The 22,317-nt window shown below is 44.9% G+C and overlaps 1 protein-coding gene across 2 annotated transcripts in view; it reads left to right on the top strand.

The window, feature by feature from the left end:
* The window catches only part of PAX5 (paired box 5), a 318,326-nt gene that overhangs the window by 8,460 nt on the left and 287,549 nt on the right, over window positions 1-22,317 (top strand). The window contains exons 1-2 of one of the 2 annotated variants that reach the window (XM_084834905.1): window positions 10,694-11,940; window positions 19,441-19,606. In XM_084834905.1, the coding sequence (XP_084691031.1) occupies window positions 11,898-11,940; window positions 19,441-19,606 (209 nt within the window). In that variant the 5' untranslated portion in view covers window positions 10,694-11,897. Of the gene's footprint in view, window positions 1-10,693; window positions 11,941-19,440; window positions 19,607-22,317 lie in introns of those variants that run through there. The other variant, XM_084834904.1, reaches the window with a different exon arrangement.

Raw genomic sequence — 22,317 nt, 5'->3', positions numbered from 1 at the left:
GAACCATCTAACTGTATGCTCCAGTTCACTGTCTAGGGCTGCAGTCCTACTATAGACTCTCAGAACTGATTTTCTTCCAACCCCGAGTAAACATGTATAAAGTCGGGGTACTACGTATTTGAGCCAAGCGCATCAGGGCCTTGCCTTGCCTCAGAACATTTAGGGCCAGGTTTGAAAGTTAAAGGAGAGAATGCCTCTGAAGAGGCAGAGGCATTAAAGGAGAGAATGCCTCTGAAGTTAAAGGAGAGAATGCCTCTGAAGAGGCATCATTTCACTCTGCACACCACAACTTATTCCTGCTCCTCTTCCAGCTCCTGGGGCTCCTCAGGTCAAACCAGAGGGTGTGATTTACAGTCAACCCCAAGGCCAGTATGTCCTCTTTTTAGACATCACTACCTGAGTCTAAATGGCAGTCTAAACCACTCTTTGGAACCCTTTGACTTGTCATTTGGTGAGGGTGCTTGGAACACATTCTTTCCCCTCCCTTACAAAGAATTGCGACTCCCAGTTGGGAGTCATCACCGTTGAACAGGTTTAAAGCCAACCTGTTCGAATGCAGAGGCTAAAGGTACATAAAAGGGGAGGGAAGGGAATGTGATCTGGAATTGTGTGCATCATGCTAAACGCACTGGGTTGTATCCGATGTTAGTCTAACTTAAGTCCCATTCACTTCAGTGAGTCTACTCTAAGAGAAACTAACACTGGATATACCCAAGTTACAGTGCATAGTAAATCACGCTGTGTTCAACAGGGCTGACTCCTAGGTAAGGGTGTATAGGATTGCAGCTTTAGGAAGTTCAGTTGAAATCAGTGGGATTTAGTTTCTGAGTAAACCTATTTATATTGGGATGCTCATGCTACATTCCTCAAATCAATAGGCCAGGCAGAAATGCAGGACAATGTCTTTCTCTCTTGTCTCTCCCTTCTTTCTTCTCCCACACACATCCACGTCCAAGTACAAATGGTAATAGGTAAACACCAACACCATCAGCTTGCAGGAAGGACAACAGCTGGTCTGGTCTGGTTGATGAGAGGCACCGGTCCAAAAGTTCGTTGTGAGGATGGTCCAACCAGGGAAAGGGAAAGGTTTGCCAGATGGGAACTCCCCCTGCTGTTAGTTCCATAAGGCTGCACCAGTGACATGTCCACTATCACAAGCAGGTCCAGGCATCTTTTGAGAGAAAATGTAGGCCTTAAAGCATGGCTGGAGTTTGTTTTGAAGTGGACATTTTGGGAGGAAAAGCCTAGAGGATTGCAGCTGCAGAAAACTCCTAGGAAAAGGGAACAGGCAAAGCTATAAGGCTTGATCCACAAACCAATTAAGCGAAAGCACTTGGCCTGAAGCAGGGTCACGGTCAAGTCCATTGACATTAGAGGCCTTGAATTTATTCTGGATGAAAAGCTTGCCGTTCTGGGAGGTTGGAGCACAGGGGTGTTTGGAGGGTGTCCAGATGCAAAAGAGGACAAGGCTCCCCCACCTTTAACAGCTGTGTAGAAGAGGGAATTTCAGCAAGTGTAGTTGGCCATGCTAGATACACCTGCTGAAATTACCTCTTCTATGCAACTGTTAAAAATGCAAGAGCACCCTCGTATCCTCTTTCACACCTGGTCACCCATAGGTGTTTGTTGATGAGATAATTTTAACGTGGATTTCAGTGCTAAGAAATGGGCCTCTTCACACTTTGCCCCCAGCAGCCTTCCTCAACCTGGTGCCCTCTAAATCAGGGCTGGGCAGAAGGTAGATCTCCAGATGTTTTGAACTTTCAACTCCCAGAAGCCTTAGCCAGCATGGCCAATTGTCAGAAATTCCAGGAGCTGAAGTCCCAAACATCTGGAGCTCTCCATTCTGCCCACCCCTGCTCTATATGTTTTAGACCACAACTCCTAGCAGTCCTGATCATTGGCCATGTTGGCTGGAGCTGATGGGAGTTGAAGTCCAAAACATCTGTAGGGCAACAGGTTGGGGAAGGCTGACCTACACCTACATATGTGTGTGTGTGTGTATGTGTATGTTTTAAAGTATACACCTAAAAAAGTGTAAATGTGAATGCAACAAACAGATGTTTGTTGAAACACCGGTATCACACAGGCTACAGGGTGCCAAATGCAAAGGAGGACAAGAGTCCTGCACCAGTGATAGCTGTGTAGAAGAGCGAATGTCAGCAAGTAGACTCAGGGCATGTTCTGAAAGCATTGGAAGCAGCCACCTTGCTGAAGCTAAGCAGGTCTATGTCTGGTCAGTGCTTGGAGGGGAAACCATCTGGGAATCTCACATAGCCACCTTGATTTCCATGAAGGAAGAAAGATGGGATATGGAAGAGAGGTGGGGGAAAATGTAATAATTATATAAAAAATAAAGTGTCGCTTGTGTGGACTCTTTCACATGTGGTCACCCTCTGTGGCTCCCTGTTGATTCTGTTGACTCTGTGGCAAACCCAGGGTTGTTGCTGTGCAGTATGTGAAAACAGGCCTTGGAGTCCCTCCAGGCCTTCAGAAAGGACTGCACTGAGTATCACTAAATCAGCTTAAATGGGGTTTAATCCAAGGGGCTCTTATTCAAGAGCTTTGCAGATGGCAGCCTAATGCAGTAGAAGTCTGTCTATTCAAAAATGATTCTAGAACATATCCATTCCCTTTCCTTACTGAAGGAAAGGTTCCTTTTTTGAAGAAGAAGAAGAAGAAGAAGAAGAAGAAGAAGAAGAAGAAGAAGAAGAAGAAGAAGGAGAAGAAGAAGAAGAGGTCAAGGCAGCTTCTATGATAACAGGAAATGGACGCTTCCAAACACCTATGGATGCATTGGCATTTGTTACACATGACACAGGCCATTTCTCTAAAACTAGGAGCGAAATTAAATGGTCCACAGAAGAGGGATTTAGCCTTTAAATAGAAATAGCCAACACTCTTAAAAATATATTCAGAAGTGTCTTCCACTCTGAACAAACAATGCCAACGTTGTTCTATTGGTGGGAGGTGGGGTGTGTGTGGAGAAGAGGCAAATTATAGAACTCACCCCACTGATATATGTACAGTGATTTGTGTGTTCCTACAAGACTGGGGGGGGGGGAGAAAATGAAATGTTTTGCAAGGACGCTGGTGAGAGCAAATGGGTGTGGTTAGTTTGCATGGAGAGAGATGTCCATCAGCGACCGGAAGAAAATGTCCCAGCTCGATACAAAAGGATACCATCTTCAAAGGCTGCTGAGCCAGGAAAGGGAGAGGGGAAGGAAGGAAGAGAGATTTTTTTTTTTTTAGCACCCAGAGAAACCTTTGTGCTGTTTTGTTTCCTTCTTCCCCGCATCTCGTTCCTCACAAACGAATGTGCTGAAAATTCACAAACCGATCTGGAAGCCACGCTCACCTAAAAAGCACACTTGAACTTAAAAACACTGTTTCAATAACTTGTGTAGACAGGGCGGTCAGAGAAGGGATGTTGCAAAGGAAAGAGGCCTGCAAGCTTTTGCTCCTGTAGTGGGTCTCTCATCTCGAAGGTCCTTGATAAATGAGGTTTGGGGTTACCATGGAGCTGAAATATCACACTCGGAAAGGTTTCTTTTGCTTTGTAGAGATGCCCTTCACTCTCGGTTGTTGTTATCTAAAAGCATGCGCCTCTGAGTTTTAGATCCAACTAGAGGTGTCCTTTCAAATTTTATTCTGTGTGTATATGCGCTCGCGCGCCGTGTGTGTGTGTGTGTGTGTGTGTGTGTGAGAGAGAGAGAGAGAGAGAGAGAAATGGGAGGGAGGGAGGGAAGGCAGCTTCACAGCCAGGGGCAGATTCACAGCCAGGAGTAGAATTTAAGGATGATAGAGGAACCTCATGTCCCACCCCTCACTTCAGAAAGACCAAATATGTTGGTATGTATTAATATAAATAATAAAAGTAACCACACCAGCTTTCTTAAAACACATTTTTGCAGTTTATATAACAGCAGGCCTTTTGACCATGCCCCTCTCCCTAAAATCCCTTTGCTTCTGCCTGTAAACTTGCTGTGGCCTGTCAAGAGTTCATGCACAATCCTATGCATCTCTACTCAGAAGTAACCCCCCTTGAACATATTGGGGCTTACTTCCGAATAGACATGCATACATAGGGCTGTGCTGGAAATTGCAAACACCAGTGGTTCATTTTCTTGGGTCATTTTTTAAACACATCAAAATAACTATAAAGCAGTATTATCAGCCCCCGCCCCCTTTTGTTGTTGTTGTTCATGTCCATGGTTTGTGGCTTTGGCAGGTTCATCTATGACATAGGCCCATTTAATTATTCACAACCATAATAAAGGCATTGAGTTAGTTGACCAGAAATGTAAGGGCTTCCGAGGAATAAACCATATGTGCTGCTGCTACCCTGAAATTCAAGGTGAGGTGTGTGTGCCTCCCTAAGTGGTACGGATGGATATACCCTATGAATAAAAATAAGATCAAATAATAATTGGGGGAAGCTACATGTGGGAAAAAATTATGGATAAACAATATTGGGGGGCTATTTAGGTAGGGGGGCAATGGCCTTCTCTGTGTTTTATACTAAGTGTGATCATTCCTTAGCTTTACCTACAGCCACCACAAAAGTTAATAAAATGCACTGTTTCTTTGGGTGGGGAGTGTATGTGATGAAAAGTGGACCTGTACTATGAATTTTACTCCCCCCCCCCCGCCAATTCTGCCAGCATCACTAAAAACAGACATGGCGCTCCTACACACCATCCTTACTCAGCGACAACACCCACCCAGGAATCTGCCTACAGCTAGAAGGGGTATTGCTCTGGAGAGAGAGAGATGCACTCTGCAAACATAACGGTGGCCTATGAAGGCAAGAACACCAGCTTCACCATTTCCAACTTCGCCTATGCACAACTCTGGTCCTTACCCGCGACTGGGCAATTTCTCTCTTCCATGGACATCAATCCAAAACAAATAAGCAAGATTTGCTTTAAAGGCTATGAAGCCATCCATGAAACTCGCACACACAAACATCCCCCCCCCTCCCGTTCCCCAACACATAGCCATAGACCTTTCGCAGCATACATGATGGGAGGCAGGTTACTGGGGCGGGAGCGCAACCCGCTTAACCAGAATGACCAGTATTTAAGCTGCTCTGCCTCCCTACGTGTCAATAATGCTAAAGCGGGACACCGCCGTCATAGGTATGGAACTTGGGGCGTCCTACAAGTTACTCTGAAGGATGTGAGAGGATTCTCGACTGTAGCGCTTCGAACTGCCAGCGAGGTGCGCCATGTTCTTGAACCCTCAGATAAAAACCTCCCTCCATCCGGGCGGCTATGGTAACCCGTTCTCTCCGACGTGCTTGTTTGGGACATGCAGGGAGTTGTTATTAACGCGATGGTGTGCGCGCGCGCGTGGGGGGGGGTAGTGGGGGAAAGCGTTCAAAAACGCACCCCCCTCATTTGCAGACGTCTACCGTCTCAAGCTGCAATCCTAAACTCACTGTAGGTACCCGATGGGACTTAACGTCTGAGAAAACGTGCTTGGGAGCCCCCGGCCTACTTGCCTACCAAATAATGCCGCATACTTTGTAGATTGGCTCTCGCTCACTTGACCATTCTTGGGGATGCTTGAGGAGAGAGGGACGGCCATCAGAAAGAGAGGGGGTGGGGGGAGAAGAGATGGGTTCATTTGGGGTTAATTTCTGCTGGCAGCACGGGCCAAGCAAGCACACTTGTGAAGTCTTGCCAGAAGAAGACCAGCTTTTTAGATACATCGACTTCGGCTTTTTACCAAGCCCTCCTCCTTCCGCAGGGTTGCGGACACTGCAACATTTCCCTAGAGCTAGTCAGCGCCATCATTTCCGAGGAATTTACTTCCAGATCAGGGGGCGCTTAGGATCGCAGCTTGAAGCACCCCCCGCACCCCCGAAGGCTCGATTCCCCCCCCCTCTGCAAACCCCATGGGGCGACTAATCCTGAAACAGCCATTCTGGAACGAGGCGCCTGCCTCAACGGCTGGAAACGTGGCCCGCTCTCTCCAAAGCCCCGGAGGAGTGGTTTCCCAACAGCCTCGCACAAGCCGGCCGTGTAACACCGGGACACGATACCTACACCCAAAGCTGCCCTGCCCCGGGCATTCCCCTAGCTAGACAGGCTCTTAGTGAGGGGCACTCGGGCTCTGACGCTCACCCTTGTTAACTGGGAGGAAGGAGTGTGTGGATGTCTTCCCGGCTAGCCATGGTGTGCGATGCGTCTGGGCGTGCGTATGTGTGCGCGCGCGATATTGTCTTCCTTCGGAGTGTCCCCTTATGTCAAAACCTCATATTCTTTGTTGTGGTCTTCCCCTAAATTTAAGCCCATTTTAAAATCTGCTTGAGGAAATGGAGCAAAGCTGTGGGGCTTTTCGTACAATCTCCATGAGACAAAACGGCATTTCTATGTTTTTCGTGCGTTTTCCTCACGACCCCCTCCCACATAACGGTGCTGAGTTACAACTATTTCAACCAGGAATACCATATAGTACATAGCAACCGAAGAAGAAGAAGAAGAACTATGCACGGGGGGAGGGGAACTTGTAAATAGAGTGCCCGCGGTACTTCAAGCGATTTTTGATCCCATAAAAGTGTCCCTTTTCGCTTGCAGCTTAGCTTTGCGATGTGCGCGTGGTTTACAGTTTGTCACAGGCTATATACATTTAGGAAACTGCCAAGACAAACGGTGACCATATGCTTTGGAACCAACTCTGTGTTCAGACAGCAGGCCTAGGAAGTCAGCCAGCGCTTCTTTGCTGAGCAGCAAGTCCTTCCCAAACGGCCACCGCACAGCTGCTAGTGAAGAAACTATACCCACCTGGAAGGATGGTGAATGTGTTTTAAAAAGTGCTTCGAATCTAGGATGATGAAAGCACCAAGGGTCATTCTCTGTTAGAATCTTTGTGAGAATCAGTGGAGGATTTGCTTTTGACTTCAGCATGTTGTGGATTGCATTGTAGTCTTTAAGAATAATACTTTACTAATTATTTGCAGCATTCAGAATGGGTACTTAGAATGGACTGTGTGTCTGAGCCCGCAAGTACACATCCAAGCCCCTGTTCATATAAGTGCAGTGATGCATTCAACTAACTATGTAACACTGCTAAGTATACATTTATGAGGTATCAATTAGGCACAAATACACCTAAATATAAAACTATATAACATTTGTGTGGGAATGCATATATGCACAGTTCTGTCATTCTGCACCTGTACGTGTGCATAATATGTGAACACAGAAAAAAAAATACCACACTGCAATTATACAAGACTCATAACCATATTCACATATAGATGGACATGTAAAATATATGAAGGTTATAACAGGTGGGAGTGCATCATACGACACACGGAGTCATATGAACAATGTTTGTCTCTGTGTATTACCGTCATATGTACGATAATACTTAAGGTGCAAATATTGTTAGATCAGGAATCATTTTAATTACAGCACAGTGAAACATGTTTGCCTCTAAATTTGTCTTCAGACACATCCAGACACAAAAGCCTGTGCTTTTATCACATGTAAAAGTGAAGTCTACATATTTCTGTAGCTCATTCTGAAACACATGTACTTGGAAGTAAGTCTCATTAATTTCACTGGAGCTTCAGCCCTGCATGCTGATCAGGGTGCTCAGGCAGAAGTAATTCCCGTTGGGTTTCAGTAAGACTTACCTCTAGCATAGGTAACCATGCTCAGGATCGTTGCCTTAGTTACCTATATAGATAGATAGATAGAGATATAGATATATATACACAGAGAATTATGCATTACTGTCCACTGGACAAACACACATGTACACCTATGTGTATTTCCATGCATGCAAGAATTTTCAAAATATTTACCGATGATGCACACTTCCAGTTGTGGTGTTTTATATTTCTTTGTAAAAGTGCAATGACAGAGACCATAAGTTACTTAACTTTACCCTGCGCATGAAAATATATCCGGTAATAATTACACATTTAATGAAAGGTCAATGATCTTCAGAAAGGACACCGTATTGGAGTAGGCTTTGTGCTGCGTGTCATCGGCTGCTTCTGAAGCCAAGGGGAGGCAGCCAGTAAGCGGCTTCTCCCTCTATTTAACGATCCTTATCTCGCTTCTCTCATTTTGAGGCCCGCTCTATAAAGGTAGCAGCCTTTCCGGATTTATTTATTTTTTAATAAAGTGAGTTTTGAAAACAACCGTCATAGGATTTTTAAAATAAAGCCCCCCTCTCTCTCTTTCAAAAAATTCAGTCCTATCAGTTTTATACTAAAATGCAGAGCATAAAAAGCGAGAATCAACTCCCTTTTATGACTGGTGTGGAAAAAGTTCAGGATCGGGATACTAAGGATGGTTCCACATAATTGCTCCGGGGCCCTTCGCTGGGCCTTGGGCGTGTAAATCGTCTCCCCTCCACGCGGGCGCGCGCGCACCCCCCCCCCCCCCGCATCCGTGGCTAGGGCAGTCTCGAGGCCGCTTGCGAGACGGGCTTCCCCAGGCAGTTGATGGGAGTTCAATGGCAAAATCGATGAGGTCGGACGTGGCAGGTGGAGAGAAGGAACGAGACACACTTGGAATGAATGATGGGCGGCGGCGGCGGCGGCGTCTTTAGGCGAACCCAAGGCCATCCCTGAAAAGAGAAGGAACTTTCCTAACCTCTGATGAAAGGAAACAAGTTCTTGCCCCAAAGCATCAGTGTCCCAGCTCCTCCCCACACTACCCGCGCCATTCTCCGCTGCTCGGGAGGACGTTCACAAGCCCCTCTCTCTATGGGAACCGAAGGCAAACAAGGCCGGGGCGGGCAGGGGCCTTTGGATGCTTGGCTCAAGCTCCCCATCTCCCAGCTGAACAAACGTGCAAGACAAAACTTGCAGAGGCACATAACGCCCCCCACCCACCCAACCCCATAAGTACGCGCGCGCACACTCCCTTGGGTCCCCCCCCGTCTCTTATACACATCTACACAATTACACTCATACCTATATCTTTGTCTCGCAAGCAGTTACGCACAGCGCAAATCCTATCCACCATGACTTAGAAGTAAGTCCTACACTGTGCATAGGATTGCAGGCAGAGACACACATCCTAACACGGGCAGTTATACCCCCCACGAGAACACATTCTCATGCACACGTGAGGCCTGGTTGACACATGCAATGTCCATCAATCTCACACAGTGATGACTGACAGCTGGATGAGTAACCAGGCTCCGTTGAAAAGCATCGTGTTTACGGTGACAGGAAAAACGAAAGTCCTGTCTGCGGTGACGAATCTGTGATAGCCCATTCCCCTCATGGAAGTCCTCACTTGACGGTGCAGTCAGCAAGTAAGGAACATGTAAGCGTGTCTCAGACCTTACACTCATACACGCATTTTCACACGTAGCAGGAAACGGAAGCCTTCGAAGTTGGGCCGGGGTGTGTGAGTGTGTGTGTGCTGTCCGAGGCGGGAAAGGCTTTCATTGTTCAAAATGCATCATCGGGACAGGAAGGTCAGGGGCAAATGAGAGTCACGGCGCCCCTTTCTCTCCCACCTCTCCATGTTGTGGTTGGAGACTTTCGCCTCACCAAGTTCAAACCTTTCCCGGCTCAGAAATGCAACACAACGCACATTGCCTCACTCTGTGCTCCCTTGCGATGATTGCTACAGTTTACTCCCACTTTTGCTGGAGAAAAACAGAAAAGTGTGCGCGCGCGTGTGTGCGTGTGTGTGTGTATGCGCGACCGCGTGCACGCGCGTAATAGCCTAGAGGCTTGCAATCCTCGGGAATAAATCCCCTATATTCAGTGGGACTCACTTCTAGGTAAACATGGATAGGATCGGGCGCCATAGTTGCAACCCTAACCGTACTTGCTCAGGAGTAAGCCCTCACTGAAGCATGGCGTTGCGTAGGGTCAAGACGTGATTGGTTTTATTAACTGATACACTACACACTCATGCATTCTCGCACGCACACGCCCAACATCAGCCCTCCGTTTGTTTGTTTTTTACAGACCAGCAGCGGCTTGGTGCGTGCGCGCGCGGAAACACACACACACACACACACACACACACACAGACGCGCGCGCGCGCGCCGCCATCCCCTCTAGTTTGTCAATGAACGCTCCCCACCCGCGGGCTCCGCCCGCCGCCCTCGCTGATTGCTCCGCCGCCGGCTAATCAGGTGCCGCCCCCTCCACCCCCGCCGGAACCCCCCGAGCCCCGCAGCCAATGCGCGCGGGGCCGTAACTTTACTTTTCCGATTGGAGGCCGAGGAGCCGAGGGACGGGCCGAGCCGGCGGCGGCGGCGGCAGCGCGGCACCCCGCGCCCCTCCTGCTCCAGAGGCCGCAGCCCCCGCAGCCGCTGTCCACACGGCGCGGGGTCCTGAAAGGCGGCCTGGGGAGCGCGCTGCTCCGCCGTGGAGGAGGCGCGCTGACGAGCCACCCGCCAGCCGGCGCTCCGAAGGGCCGGAGAGCGAGCCTGCCGGCGCCTGGAGCTTGAGCGCCGGGTGCGCGCGCGCTCACGTGAGCGCGCGTGGGGTGGGGGGACTCGGCCCGCGCCCTCCCTCGCCCGGGAGCCAGCCAGGTGGAGGCGCGCGCGCGCAGGCAAGCAGGACCGCCCGCCCGCCTTCCCCCCGGGGAGGGCGCTGCCTCTGCAGCCCCAGGCAGGCAGGCGCGCGCGCGCGCGGCCCGGGGAGCGCGGCGCCCGTCGCCGGAGCAGCCGGGCAAACTTTCAGCGCGCGCGGAAGGGCGCGTGAGGTGGGAAGCGTGGCGCGCGCCGCAAGCAAAACACGCCTCTCCCGCCCGCCCGCGCTCTCTCTCGCGCGGCGGGGATGCCGCTGGCAGGCTCGTGCTGCTGCCGCCGCCGCGTTCTCCTCGCCTCCTTTGGCGGCTCTCCAAGCGCAACTTCCCGCCAACTTCTGCTGCCGCCGCTCTGAGAGCGACCGCGGCGCTCGCGCCTGCCCTGGAACCAGCCGAGGGGACGGAAGGGGGGGAACGGACTCCTTCCCTCGGCCGCTCGACGCCTCTCCCTGTTTCTCCTCAGGACTTGGGGCGCCCGCCGCGGGGGAGACACCTGTCCGCAGCCTGCAGTTCCTTCTCCGGGAGAGAGGCCGTTCCCGACGCCCCCCTCGCAGGCGCAGCCTAGTTGAGACCTCCAGCCTGGAGTGCGAGCAGGGCTGCGGAGGAGGAGGAGGGGGGGGCACCTCGCCGCCGGCGCACCGCCTCGCCTCAGACAAAAGACTGGCCCGGGGCACTTCCCTCGCCCCTAGGTAGCCCTTGCCGTCGTCGGAGCCGGCCTTGTGGCTGCCTTTCCCCGACAGAGGAAGAAAGAAGATGCGGATTGAGAAGTAGCCCCCGTGGATAAAGCTTTGGAATATGCGCAGGTGAGCCGTCCCTGCCCGTCGTTCTCCACTTTGGACGACCTACTACTTCAGGGGGCGCTTGGCTCAGCTCCCCGTCTGGAGGCGCCCCCCCCCCGCCCCCGGACGGGATTCGTGGCCTTTTCCTCCTGGAGGTGGGGAAAATAAAGGCGCCGCCGCCGCCAGACCGAAAGACTCATCGGAGCCAGCCTTTTGCAGCAGGAGACCGCCGAGATTGGAAGGGGGAAAGGGGGGATTCAAGAGAACCAGCAGCGACGGCGGCATCCAGAGTGGCCGAGTCCCCCCAAGCTCCTTCCATCGAAAGGATTAACTTCCCCGAGGATTTCTGTTGTTCTAATCTTTCCTGTTGTTGGCTTGGAGTGAGAGCTTGCCTTTTAAGTCATACAGTGGTGTTTTCTGTTTTTGTTTTTAAAAAGAAATTATTACAAGCAACACTTTACCCGTCCACTCAGAAATATACCACCCCCCTTCCACAGAAACAAAAGTGATCCCAGGAAGTTTACCTTAACCCGATCTGAAAACAAAAAACAAAACCGCCTCGGCTTGCCTCGAGCTGCGCGGATCGCCAGCCCAGATGGAAATACACTGTAAGCACGACCCGTTTGCAGCAATGCATAGTAAGTAGAGGCGGCTGGTTCAATTTTTCTCTCGCATTTAAGGACCGAGCTGGCCACCCTGCCGTTGCCTCGCTCACAAAGCCGTGCAGAGTGTTTATTTAATTGGGAAGTGCGAGAGGGAAGGAGAGAGGGAGGGAAGGAGGGCTGCTGTAGCAGCTGAGATGCCTTCGGGCATTGCTAGGGAGGCATAGCGGTCTTTGACCTGCTCTGTGCAGCAACCGTAGGAGGTCAGGAGGATGGAGCGAGTAATGGATACATGCCGCTCACAGCCTCCTTCGGTCACCGCCATTCCTCTGTCCAGTTGATTCCCTTGCGGTTTTGGAGGAGTTAAGCACACACACACACCTTGGGGAAGAGTATGTAAACAATGAAAATCTTGCCCTTTTTGTAGTGCAACATTGTTTAGGACACGATCCCGCCAAAGTTAAGCATTTCGAAGTTTAATTGATTTCAATGGGAGGGTTGGAAACATGTCCTTAACTCCCCCTTAAAACTGGTTCACTTCGACTGGATTGTGCTTATATTAAATTATGTAGTAATAATAATAACAATAATAATAATCTTTACTATTACAGCAGGAAACGAAATTCAGGGCAAGACCAAAAGAGAAACTCCTAACGAAATTCAGGGCAAGACCAAAAGAGAAACTCCTAACGTTAGAGGCACCCCTATCTTAAATGGATTTATTCTCAAGTAGCTCTAATTTATTTAAAATCTACTTGCTTTTTGCATAACAACCTAGTTAATACTACTTTAAAAATCGGTATGAGGTTTCGCCACACTTTGTATTCATTCTTCTCTTTTATATATGGCTTGCATGTTCTTCTCTTCAGTCCTCCGTTATTCTTTGTGTCTGCCTGCCTGCCTGCCTGCCTGCCTCTCTCTCTCTCTCTCTCTCTCACACACACACACACACACACACAAAGTTTGGGGTGGCTTGACTTTTTATTCTTCCTATTTAGTCTGCAAATATGGATTACAGGAGGTGGAAGCCTTAGAAATAATATAATAATAACAATAACAACAACAATGATAATACTGATTACCATCCAACTTATTTTAATGCCTTTCTAAAGAATCTCTGAAGTATTTCAGAAACTTCTTCCTTTTTCTATAGAAAATGAGGGAGGAAAGTTTAATCTGTGGAATACTGTTCCTAATGTTTCCTTAATATGTGTTTTAGAAAGAAAAGTGTTCCACAGTTTTTAAATATAAGAGGTAATTTTCTTCTCAAAATAATGTTTTTAAAAAGACAAATTGGTTAAACAATCAATGAAGACTGAGTAAGACAGTATGTTTAAAAGGGCCCTGAATGTTGGAACTTGGCTGTTTAAGTTAGCAGGTCGTGTGTAATATGTTTGCTTGAGATTTGTTGTGCTTGAGAGGGTTGGAGGAGATTTATCCATTAGCACAATGTTATGTGAAATGACATCTTCTCTCACGGTGAGTTAAACGCCGGATTAGATCCAGAGATTTCAAGGAAATATAGGGTAGAACTAATCGCATTTCCCTTATGCACAGCAGCCTTTTAGCCAAGACGGATTTTCTTTTCTAAATAAAAGTCTACGCGATCTATCTAATCTATCTATCTATTCATCCATTTTTCTCTATAAAACAATTTCATACTTCATCATTGGACATACAATAGGCACAACACAGAGAAATCAGATTGTAAAATTGCCAGGAAGAATATAAGATAATTCACATACAGAGAAAATTCATGTACTTGCGGGGAAAGGATGACAAATTACCTAAAAAACGTGTCTGCGCGCGCGCGCGTGTGTGAAAATTGAGACTACTATATTAGACTACTGGACTCTACATGCAGAGCCTTGCGACAGAGGAAAGAGGCTTTAAAAAATGAACATCAAAGGGAGTGTTCCCCCCCCCCTTGAGTTGTCTTTGTGCTAATTTGAAGAGAGACCATGTGTGGGGAAGCTACCAGGGGACTAGGGGTTTCCTCCATTAACCTAAATAATGATAAATCGATATCTTCAAGAATTTAAGAACAACAAAAACAGACACCGAAAAAAAGGGGCAGGACATCCACCCTGAGTCCCCCCTCCCTCCCTCAGCCCGCCACACACACACACACACACACACTCCAGTTCCTTCACGATCATGTTATTTAAAACTGTGCCTGAAAGAGAGCCAGTTGTTGCTCTTTCTTCCCAAAGTGGTAGAGGAGGGGGTGGAAATGGGGCGAATATCTTAACTGTGCACTAATGCCACTACATCCCCTACCAGAAAACATATTTTGTTTTGTAAGAGGCTCTGAAACATCAGTTTAAGTCCACAGACAAAATGACCCCTCCTAAATAAATAAATAAACAAACCAGTTTTCCCCTGCCCAGTAAAAAACAGGCAAACAGAAACTTACTTTCTAAATCAGGCACAGTCTAGAAATCTATACTATATTCATCTGTTTCATATGAATCTGTTCTTACATTCACTCCGAAGCAAGCCAACACTTTTGAGTTGGAAATAGATAAACACAGTCTCTTAAACAAGGGCGCGGGGGGGGGGGGGCTCTGTAAACACGAAAAGGGCTCAAAAGTCGTCTGCAAAAGCCACCGAAATCACCTTCGGACAAATCGGTTAGTTCCTGGACAAAGTGAATGTGGAGGTCTTTATACAGCAGCCTCGACGAAAAACAAGCACACCTTTTCTCCTTAACCGTCAAGCGACGAAATATACAGGCGGGAGAAAACCTTAATCCACTTGTCTCAGTGTAGCAGCACCCTTGCAGGTGGGAAGAAAACCAGAAAGGATAGAGTGAGAAAATGTCTTTCTCTCTGTCTCTCCCTCTGTATATCTTTTCTATTCTAATACTTTGCATTTTTTACTTACCGAAATGTACATCATGTACATTTTCTATATAGGTGAAGCTAATTAATAGTCTGGGTTTTTAACTGCATGTTTTGCATACTCGAGTTACTTGAGGAATTAGCTTGAATCGACCTGGCTTTTCATTTAGCATGACAGACCTGGGCAGAATGGAAAAGAGATCTTTCCCTTTCTAGTAAAGGAGGAGATTAAATTGGACAATCTCTTCAGGATCACCATCCATCATATGTAAGGAAAAACTTTCCTCTTGGCTACCTCTTCCATAAAGTTTTACGTGTTTAACACACTCTTTGGCCATTTGTTCCTGTTAAAGGCGTATTGAAAAAAGAGGTCAGATTTTTGGAGACTGAAGAAAAGCCGTTTTGGCTTCTGGTGGTTCTTTCCAGGTCACTCACCCCGTGATTTGAACTTCGTTCAAAGCACGAAGGGTTGAGTTTCCAAGTAAAAATCTCAGTAGCACCGATGTTTCCATCCCTGCCCTTTCCCATCGGCAATATATAAGCTTTGTTCTTCCTAAACTAGTGGACAGCTGTATTTTTGGAAGAGTGGAGTGTATGGGAAACTGAAAGCTGAAAGAAGAAATCATTCGGCATTATATTGAAAAAGGGCTTGAACTTTTTTCAAATGCTGAGTCAGCTGATGTTCCTTAGGTCAGGGAGCCCTTTGAGGATGAATTCAGGATAAGATGCTACATGTGACTGTGAGCCTAACATTGTAAAAGATGCCTCTTTAAACCGGACTAGACAAGGCCGAAGAGAGTCAAGGCTTGGACATGTCTGAATAAAATCACGTGCGGTCGCCAAGGAGGATGGAGGTGAATTTCAAAGGGCACCACATAGGCCTCCTGTCTTCGTGACCTTACTTTTAAAAAATAAGTGACAATCACATTGAAATATACTGTACCAGATATTTATTTTTAATAGACTGCTAATGAGTTTTCATCCAATGCGCGTACTCTCCCCCCACACACACCATATACTCTTCTACTATTTCCTTGCCCACACATCAGTAAAGGCACCCGAATTTGTGATTCATCAGACTTTTAAAACTTCATACCCGAGCAGATTTAAGGCATAAGAACGACTGGCCCTTTTAATGCGTACCTACTAATCTTTTCCTACTGGTTTGGGGATTTTATCTAAGCGGCCCTGAGCTCCTTCGAGGAACCATAGGATAAAAATATGATAAACAAATAGCTACTTAGCTCAGAGATGCATAGACAATATCCCTGTATATTCATACATCTAAGCCACGTGTGGATTATTCCAGAGATCTGTCATATAGGTTACACGCATGCACGTTTGTAAGAAATGGGAAACCTCCATACAGAACTCTTGACGCTGGCACATTGTATCAGATCTAGCGTTATTAGAACACATGCGCAGGCAGGCAGGCACAGACACACACGCAGCTTCTTTGTGGAAGTTTTTCGAGTAGCGAATTCTGCAGTGGGAATCTCCCTGGGACAGAGCAGTTGTCAACATATTGGGATCGAACAACGAGCAATATCGGATGCAGCTGGGCTAATGCGCGCCGGGCAATGAACGTCCTGACCTTCTTGGATCTCGTGTTCTCTTGCGCCCTCTGTTAATCTGCGTGGCTGGTCCTTGAAACAATGAAGAAAACCTGAGCTATTATTTTTCAAGCACTGCTCCCCACTCGTTATGCTTTCCCGCCTTAGATTAAAACACGGAGAGCTTCTATCTGCTAATGGAGAATTTATTTCTGATAATAGAAAGGCATACACTGGAGCATCCCCACGGATGGATCATTTTCTTTTCATTTGAACTAGTTATTCCCTTTCCATCCCATCCATTCCTCCAGCCAGAAAGACGAACGGCGTAAATCCGGAGTCCCCTTTAATTGCCAGCAAGAGACTCTGAAAGGACTTGTGCGTAGCTTCTTTAGCGTCGCTTGCACGTTATATTTCAGCGTCTCAGAGCAACAGCAGATCCAGCCTACCGAGGAGGAGGAGGAGGAAGAGAGTACAGGTCCCTCAGAATTAGCAGAAGGCCGCCCCGGCCTTGGTAGGTGAGGGTCGTTTTCTCGGCATTTTCTCCACATCGGAGTGGAAACGCAGATTGCCTGCTTTCTTTTCCTGCTGGATCAAAGCCAAAGTGCTTTCGGCTTGGGGAAGAAAGTAGGGCAATCATCTTCCTGGGAAAAGAATGTCGTGGTCCTCTGCGTGGTATACCTTTCCTAAAACATGAGCTTGCTCAAACTTGATTACTGATTTGACTGTCCACGAGCTTATTGCTGCGCTCTTAAGTTTATTTCCTTATCGCCCTCTCCCCCCCCCTCCCCCGCGCAGGATCAAGCACTATATAAATTTGAGGTCTGTAATTCAGGAAAAGCGATATCCATCCCACACCTCGCAAACCTTTACACAGATGGAATATTAATCGAGTGTTTACTTAGGCGCCAACCCTGTGAACGGTTAGGTAGATTAATTCCTATTGACATCAGTGGGATTTAAACAACTCAGCTTGGCGTAGGACTGCAGTTATTACTGTCTTTTATTAAAATATTTGAGTGACGTGTCTAGGAGGGATTGTCTTCATTGTTAGAATTAAAGTGTTCCCTAGCCTTAGCAGTCCCTTATATACCAGGATGTGAGGAATTCCCCCTACTGTTTACAAGTTATATATTCCTCTCTCTCTCTCTCTCTCTCTCTCTCCCTCCCTCCCTCTTATACTAATCACCCTTACATTTGGATATTTTAATAGTAATCATTTACTGGCTGTAATTTTGTTGGCTTGGGGGTGTGTGTGTGACAGTGTTTCCTTCTTTGCCATTATTTAAGTAGTCCAAGAGGGTCAATTTTGTTGAGATCAGCTCTGATTCATTTTCACTGAACAGTCTATCTGTCTCAGCTAGGAACCTGGAACTCTAGACTGCATAACTGCTAGAGTAGGGATATATGACTGTCCAAATGTACTGATAAATCAGAACCCTTCCCAGCCTGCTGCAACATTAACTAGGATTTTAAATCAATAGAGATTACATTCCAATGTATAGCTCACCAACACCAAAAAGTATACAGTCCCTTTGTCTAATGTTGGCTTTGCAAAGTAATTTGCAATGTTGGAGGGTTTTTAATTATGCAGCAAGTATAGTTAAACAATATTTCTGTTAATGCCAAGCCCACAGTTGAGGATAGGCAAAAAGAAGAAGAAGCTGAAAACTGTATTCTTTTAACATTCTAGGCTGTACCTGTTAATTTAAACAGTCCTTCCTTCCTAGTCCAGACAATAGTTTAAAGTTCAAAATGAAGGCATCAGTTATTCAAACAAACACAAACACATAATCACACACACACACACTCACACACACTTGTTAAACTTCATTTCCAGGGTGAAACAACTTTTAGTCATACCTATTCAGCTGAAAGAAATACAAATACTCAGGTTTTTAAATGATCAGGAATGTCAGTAAGAGGCTGCTCCTTAAACTGACCTAAGCTTATGTGGATTTAACATATGTTCTGATGGTTTTAGAAGATATATGCAGTTTTACAGCCGTTTATAAAGGGTAAAACTATTGGATTTAAATAAATATGGTTCATATAGGTAACTGATCTGTTTAATATAGAGACAATTTAACTTGTCAGCAGATTCTGTACAGTTCAGGCTCTCTGTAAATAGAGATATTACTTTGCTCACTTGTTGCCAATGGTGCCGGTTATTTCAATTACTTGTTTTCAACATGGCCACTTCTCTATTATAAGTAGTTTGTATGATTAATAATTTGGGGGTTAGTTATATTTTCGCACTCAGTTACATGGCATTATATTTCATACTCAGTGATTTTACCCAGTTAGCTTCTCTTCATCTAGTTGGGAACTATTCCACACAAGTCAAATATTTCATCTTGCTAAAAGAGAGGAGTGAAAAGCTACACACAGAAAGAATAATATACGAAGTCTAGCTGAGCCAGTCTTTGTCGGATCTTAATATTTTCAGAGGCTGTTGTAAATTTTATAGACCAGATGTTATTCCATCTAACATTCCATCGAACATATAAAGACATATATTCCTAGGAGACATTCATAATTAAACTGATTTTAAAAGAAAAAAGTGAATTATTTGGCAAATCTCATCTTGGATCAAATAAGTTAAATTCAGCCTTATTTTCCCCACAAATTTAGATCGGCACCCTGGTCCTAACATGTTAACATGGAAATACATATACTTTATTTTAATGGTACTTAAAAGTCAGTGTGCTGAGGATTTCAGCCTTTAAATTCACCTCTTAAATCAAATAGCCATCATTCATAATTTTGCACTGCCAGATGATTTCAGGGCTGGCTTAAAAATAACTTTTGAGAGATGGTTCTATAAAGCAGAGGCCTGATTCTTATGCCACATAACCCTGGGTAATAATTGAAATAATTAGAGTTACACAAGTGTAAAATTGCTATCAATGTCAAATTAGGTTTCAGTAAGTAACATTGTTCCTCTTCTTCTCAGCAAATAAACCATAGCCAGCATTTTAGAATGCTGAAACTCTTGTCAAGAGGTTGTTCAGTGCTTAATGGTATAGGGGAATCCATAGCTGAAACAGGCCTTCTGTAAGGATCTTCTAAACAGTCACAAAAATGTATTTTTTTCTCTCTGCTTGTTTTTGTTTTTGTTTTCCTCCCATATGTTTCAGGACATGGAGGAGTGAATCAGTTAGGGGGTGTTTTTGTGAACGGTCGACCACTCCCTGACGTAGTCCGCCAAAGGATTGTGGAACTCGCCCATCAAGGTGTCAGACCCTGTGACATTTCCAGGCAACTACGGGTCAGTCATGGCTGTGTCAGCAAAATTCTTGGCAGGTAAAAGGATATCAGTGAATCAGTTTGATTCTGAAAGAGAAAATATCAGATGCTGTTTATCTGTTTTAAGAGACTGCTATAAAACAGTTCACCTGGTGACTAGGCAGAATTCTTAGGAGACAGCCCAGTGATGACAAGCATTTCAGAAAAATCCACACATATAACCAACATTTGCATCATCAAAGTAGGAAAATGTTTTATAGATATATTCTTGAAAATAAATTTAAGGAGTCTGTGATTATCGTTCCATGTTTGATATGCTGCCTACTAAATAAGACAGCAACTCTGTGAATCATCTGTAATAGTATGGAAAATTACTATTCAATTAAAAGAACCCTTTTAATTTCTAACAGTCCAATCCTATACATGTCTGCTCAGAAGTCCCACTGATTTCAGTGGGGCTTACTTCCAGGTAAGTGAGAATAGGATTGCATCCCAAGGAACATGCTTCTTTAGCATTTAAAATTATCATTGTACAGACACACCCAACATAAATATATTTAACCATGATTAAGTGCATCAAAATCAATGAACTTAAGCATGCTAAACTCTACATTGGATTATGGCCTTTGTGTTTCTTCTGACAATTGTAAAAATCAAGCAATTTGAATGAAGTTTTATTCATGCACTGAAATTAATGTGCAACTAGAAAATAAGGGGTAGTGTAATTAATAACCTTAAATGTTGTATGTCAAGTGTATCCATTTGTTTACAAGAGAGATGCGCTAATGTAGCAACAACACTAGAATACCTTAATAATAATAATAATAATGATAGTTTCTATTATTTCAGAGTGTACAGTAAAACTTGACTGAGACCAAAGAACAATATGATCATGGGTGTATCATGTTTTTGAACATCAAGTGTGATATGATGCTCCAAATTTTATTTTGATTTAAGTACATTGGCCAGATATATTAAACTGATGTAAGCTGAAAGATAGATCACAATTATCAGTTACATGCTCTTGCTAAATTATCAGTTACATGCTCTTGTTAATCTACTATCCTGGTTTCCATCATATTCATGATGCTTTTTTCCCTACACAGAAAACTTAGGACACAATAAATTTTTTAGTCTTTAGAGTGTCACAGGATTCCCCAGTATCTTTGGAAAAAATCTGCATAGGTTATTCTGTTTTCTATTAGTTCTTTTTCGAACTGTGTAGCTTAGAAAAGGTGAAGGTTTAGGTTGCATTTATGTTGTAAGAATTTGTGATTAATTTTCAACTACAACCCCACGCATACTTCCATGGAACTAAACCCCATTGAACACAGTGGGATTTATTTCTGAGTAAAAATTTTAAATTTCACCTCCACTACTACCTCTCCTGTGTTTCACACAAGAACACAAAACTATTCATGGTGCAGTTGTAAAGATTTGTAGCTAGTATTGCACATAGAAAGTGTCCTCTGAAAGTTGTGCAGTTTCACACTAATTAGAGCTGAAATCTCATAGGAAGTAATTTTGGTAAATTACAGTTCCTTTTTATAAGGGCATCCTTCCATCTCTCTACATAAAGTTCCTTGACTACGGGTGCAAACCTGTGCCATTGATATTAAAGCATGAACAAATCTGCACTGAATCTAATTATTCTTCATTGTGCCCTGTGCTTGTGAATTTGTTCTATCTCCCTATACTGTGTGTGGTTCTGAAATCCTGAGAGTCAATAGCAGGATGTAGAGAAGGTCAGGAGATACAAGTAAACCTGGATCTTTTCTGTCTGACATCTATCTGACATAATTCCAGTTCAGTAGATTAAATAGAATCAGTCCTGATTTTATACTGTCATGTATAAAAGACAAGGTAACAAGCTACAGTTCTAAAATTCACTTATTCTGGAGGTATTCAGCTGACTTTAATGGAAATACTCTTGAGTAAATAGCCTTAGGACTGGAGCCTTAAAAGTTGTGATGCAGTTGCTATATCATTAAAAAGGCAAGATAGCAAACTTAAGGCCTGCCAGAGGCATCAATATTATTAGGATTATGCGATTAGAGATTCTTCAGATTTTATTTGTGATGCCACAACAGGCCATTTGTATTTTGTAATGATCTCTGGAATTTAATCTAACTGCTTATTCTTAATGGAAACAGTCAGTTTTCTAACAGTCTACCTTCTCTTTCCCTCCTCATGTAGCCACTTTGAAGATGAGCTAACAGTTTCTATTACTATCAGTGAATAACACTAATAAGCAGGCTACCCATTTACCTACAAGAGAGAACATCTAATAGTTTTACTGTTTCTGAATAGATTTGTCACTAGATATATTTGCATTACCATGGAGCTAAGAACTGAGTTCCAGAGCTTTGTCATTTAAGTTGTCAACAATAAATTGGAATTTCATAGCTCATTATTTTCATAATAATTACAGTTGGTAAAATGTCACTGTAATTGGAGTGTGCGTTCTTTCTCTCTGTGTGTGTGTCTAAAAAAATTAAGAGAACTCACATGTAAAATAAACTTGATAGTACATTTTGGAATCAGTATTTCATAATTTACAACCTTTATGTTAAATTTTGTCAAAAAAAATAACAACTGTGAATCATTGAAAGTCATAAATACCAACAAATAGTTTCTATATTTAATAGTGTGTTGCTGAGCCGACTCAGCTGTGAATGCTTGTGAATATAGCAATCACACTCCTTCTGATGGAATCTGTATTGGAAATGCATTATGAATCCCAGAACAAAACTGAGTGTTATTGGGCT

The sequence above is a fragment of the Heloderma suspectum genome, chromosome 2 (genome assembly GCF_057233095.1).
Source record: "Heloderma suspectum isolate Gila_16-S chromosome 2, 16-S_ref, whole genome shotgun sequence".
NCBI classification, from domain to species: Eukaryota; Metazoa; Chordata; class Lepidosauria; order Squamata; family Helodermatidae; genus Heloderma; species Heloderma suspectum.
This window is presented reverse-complemented; position numbering and strand designations above follow the sequence as displayed.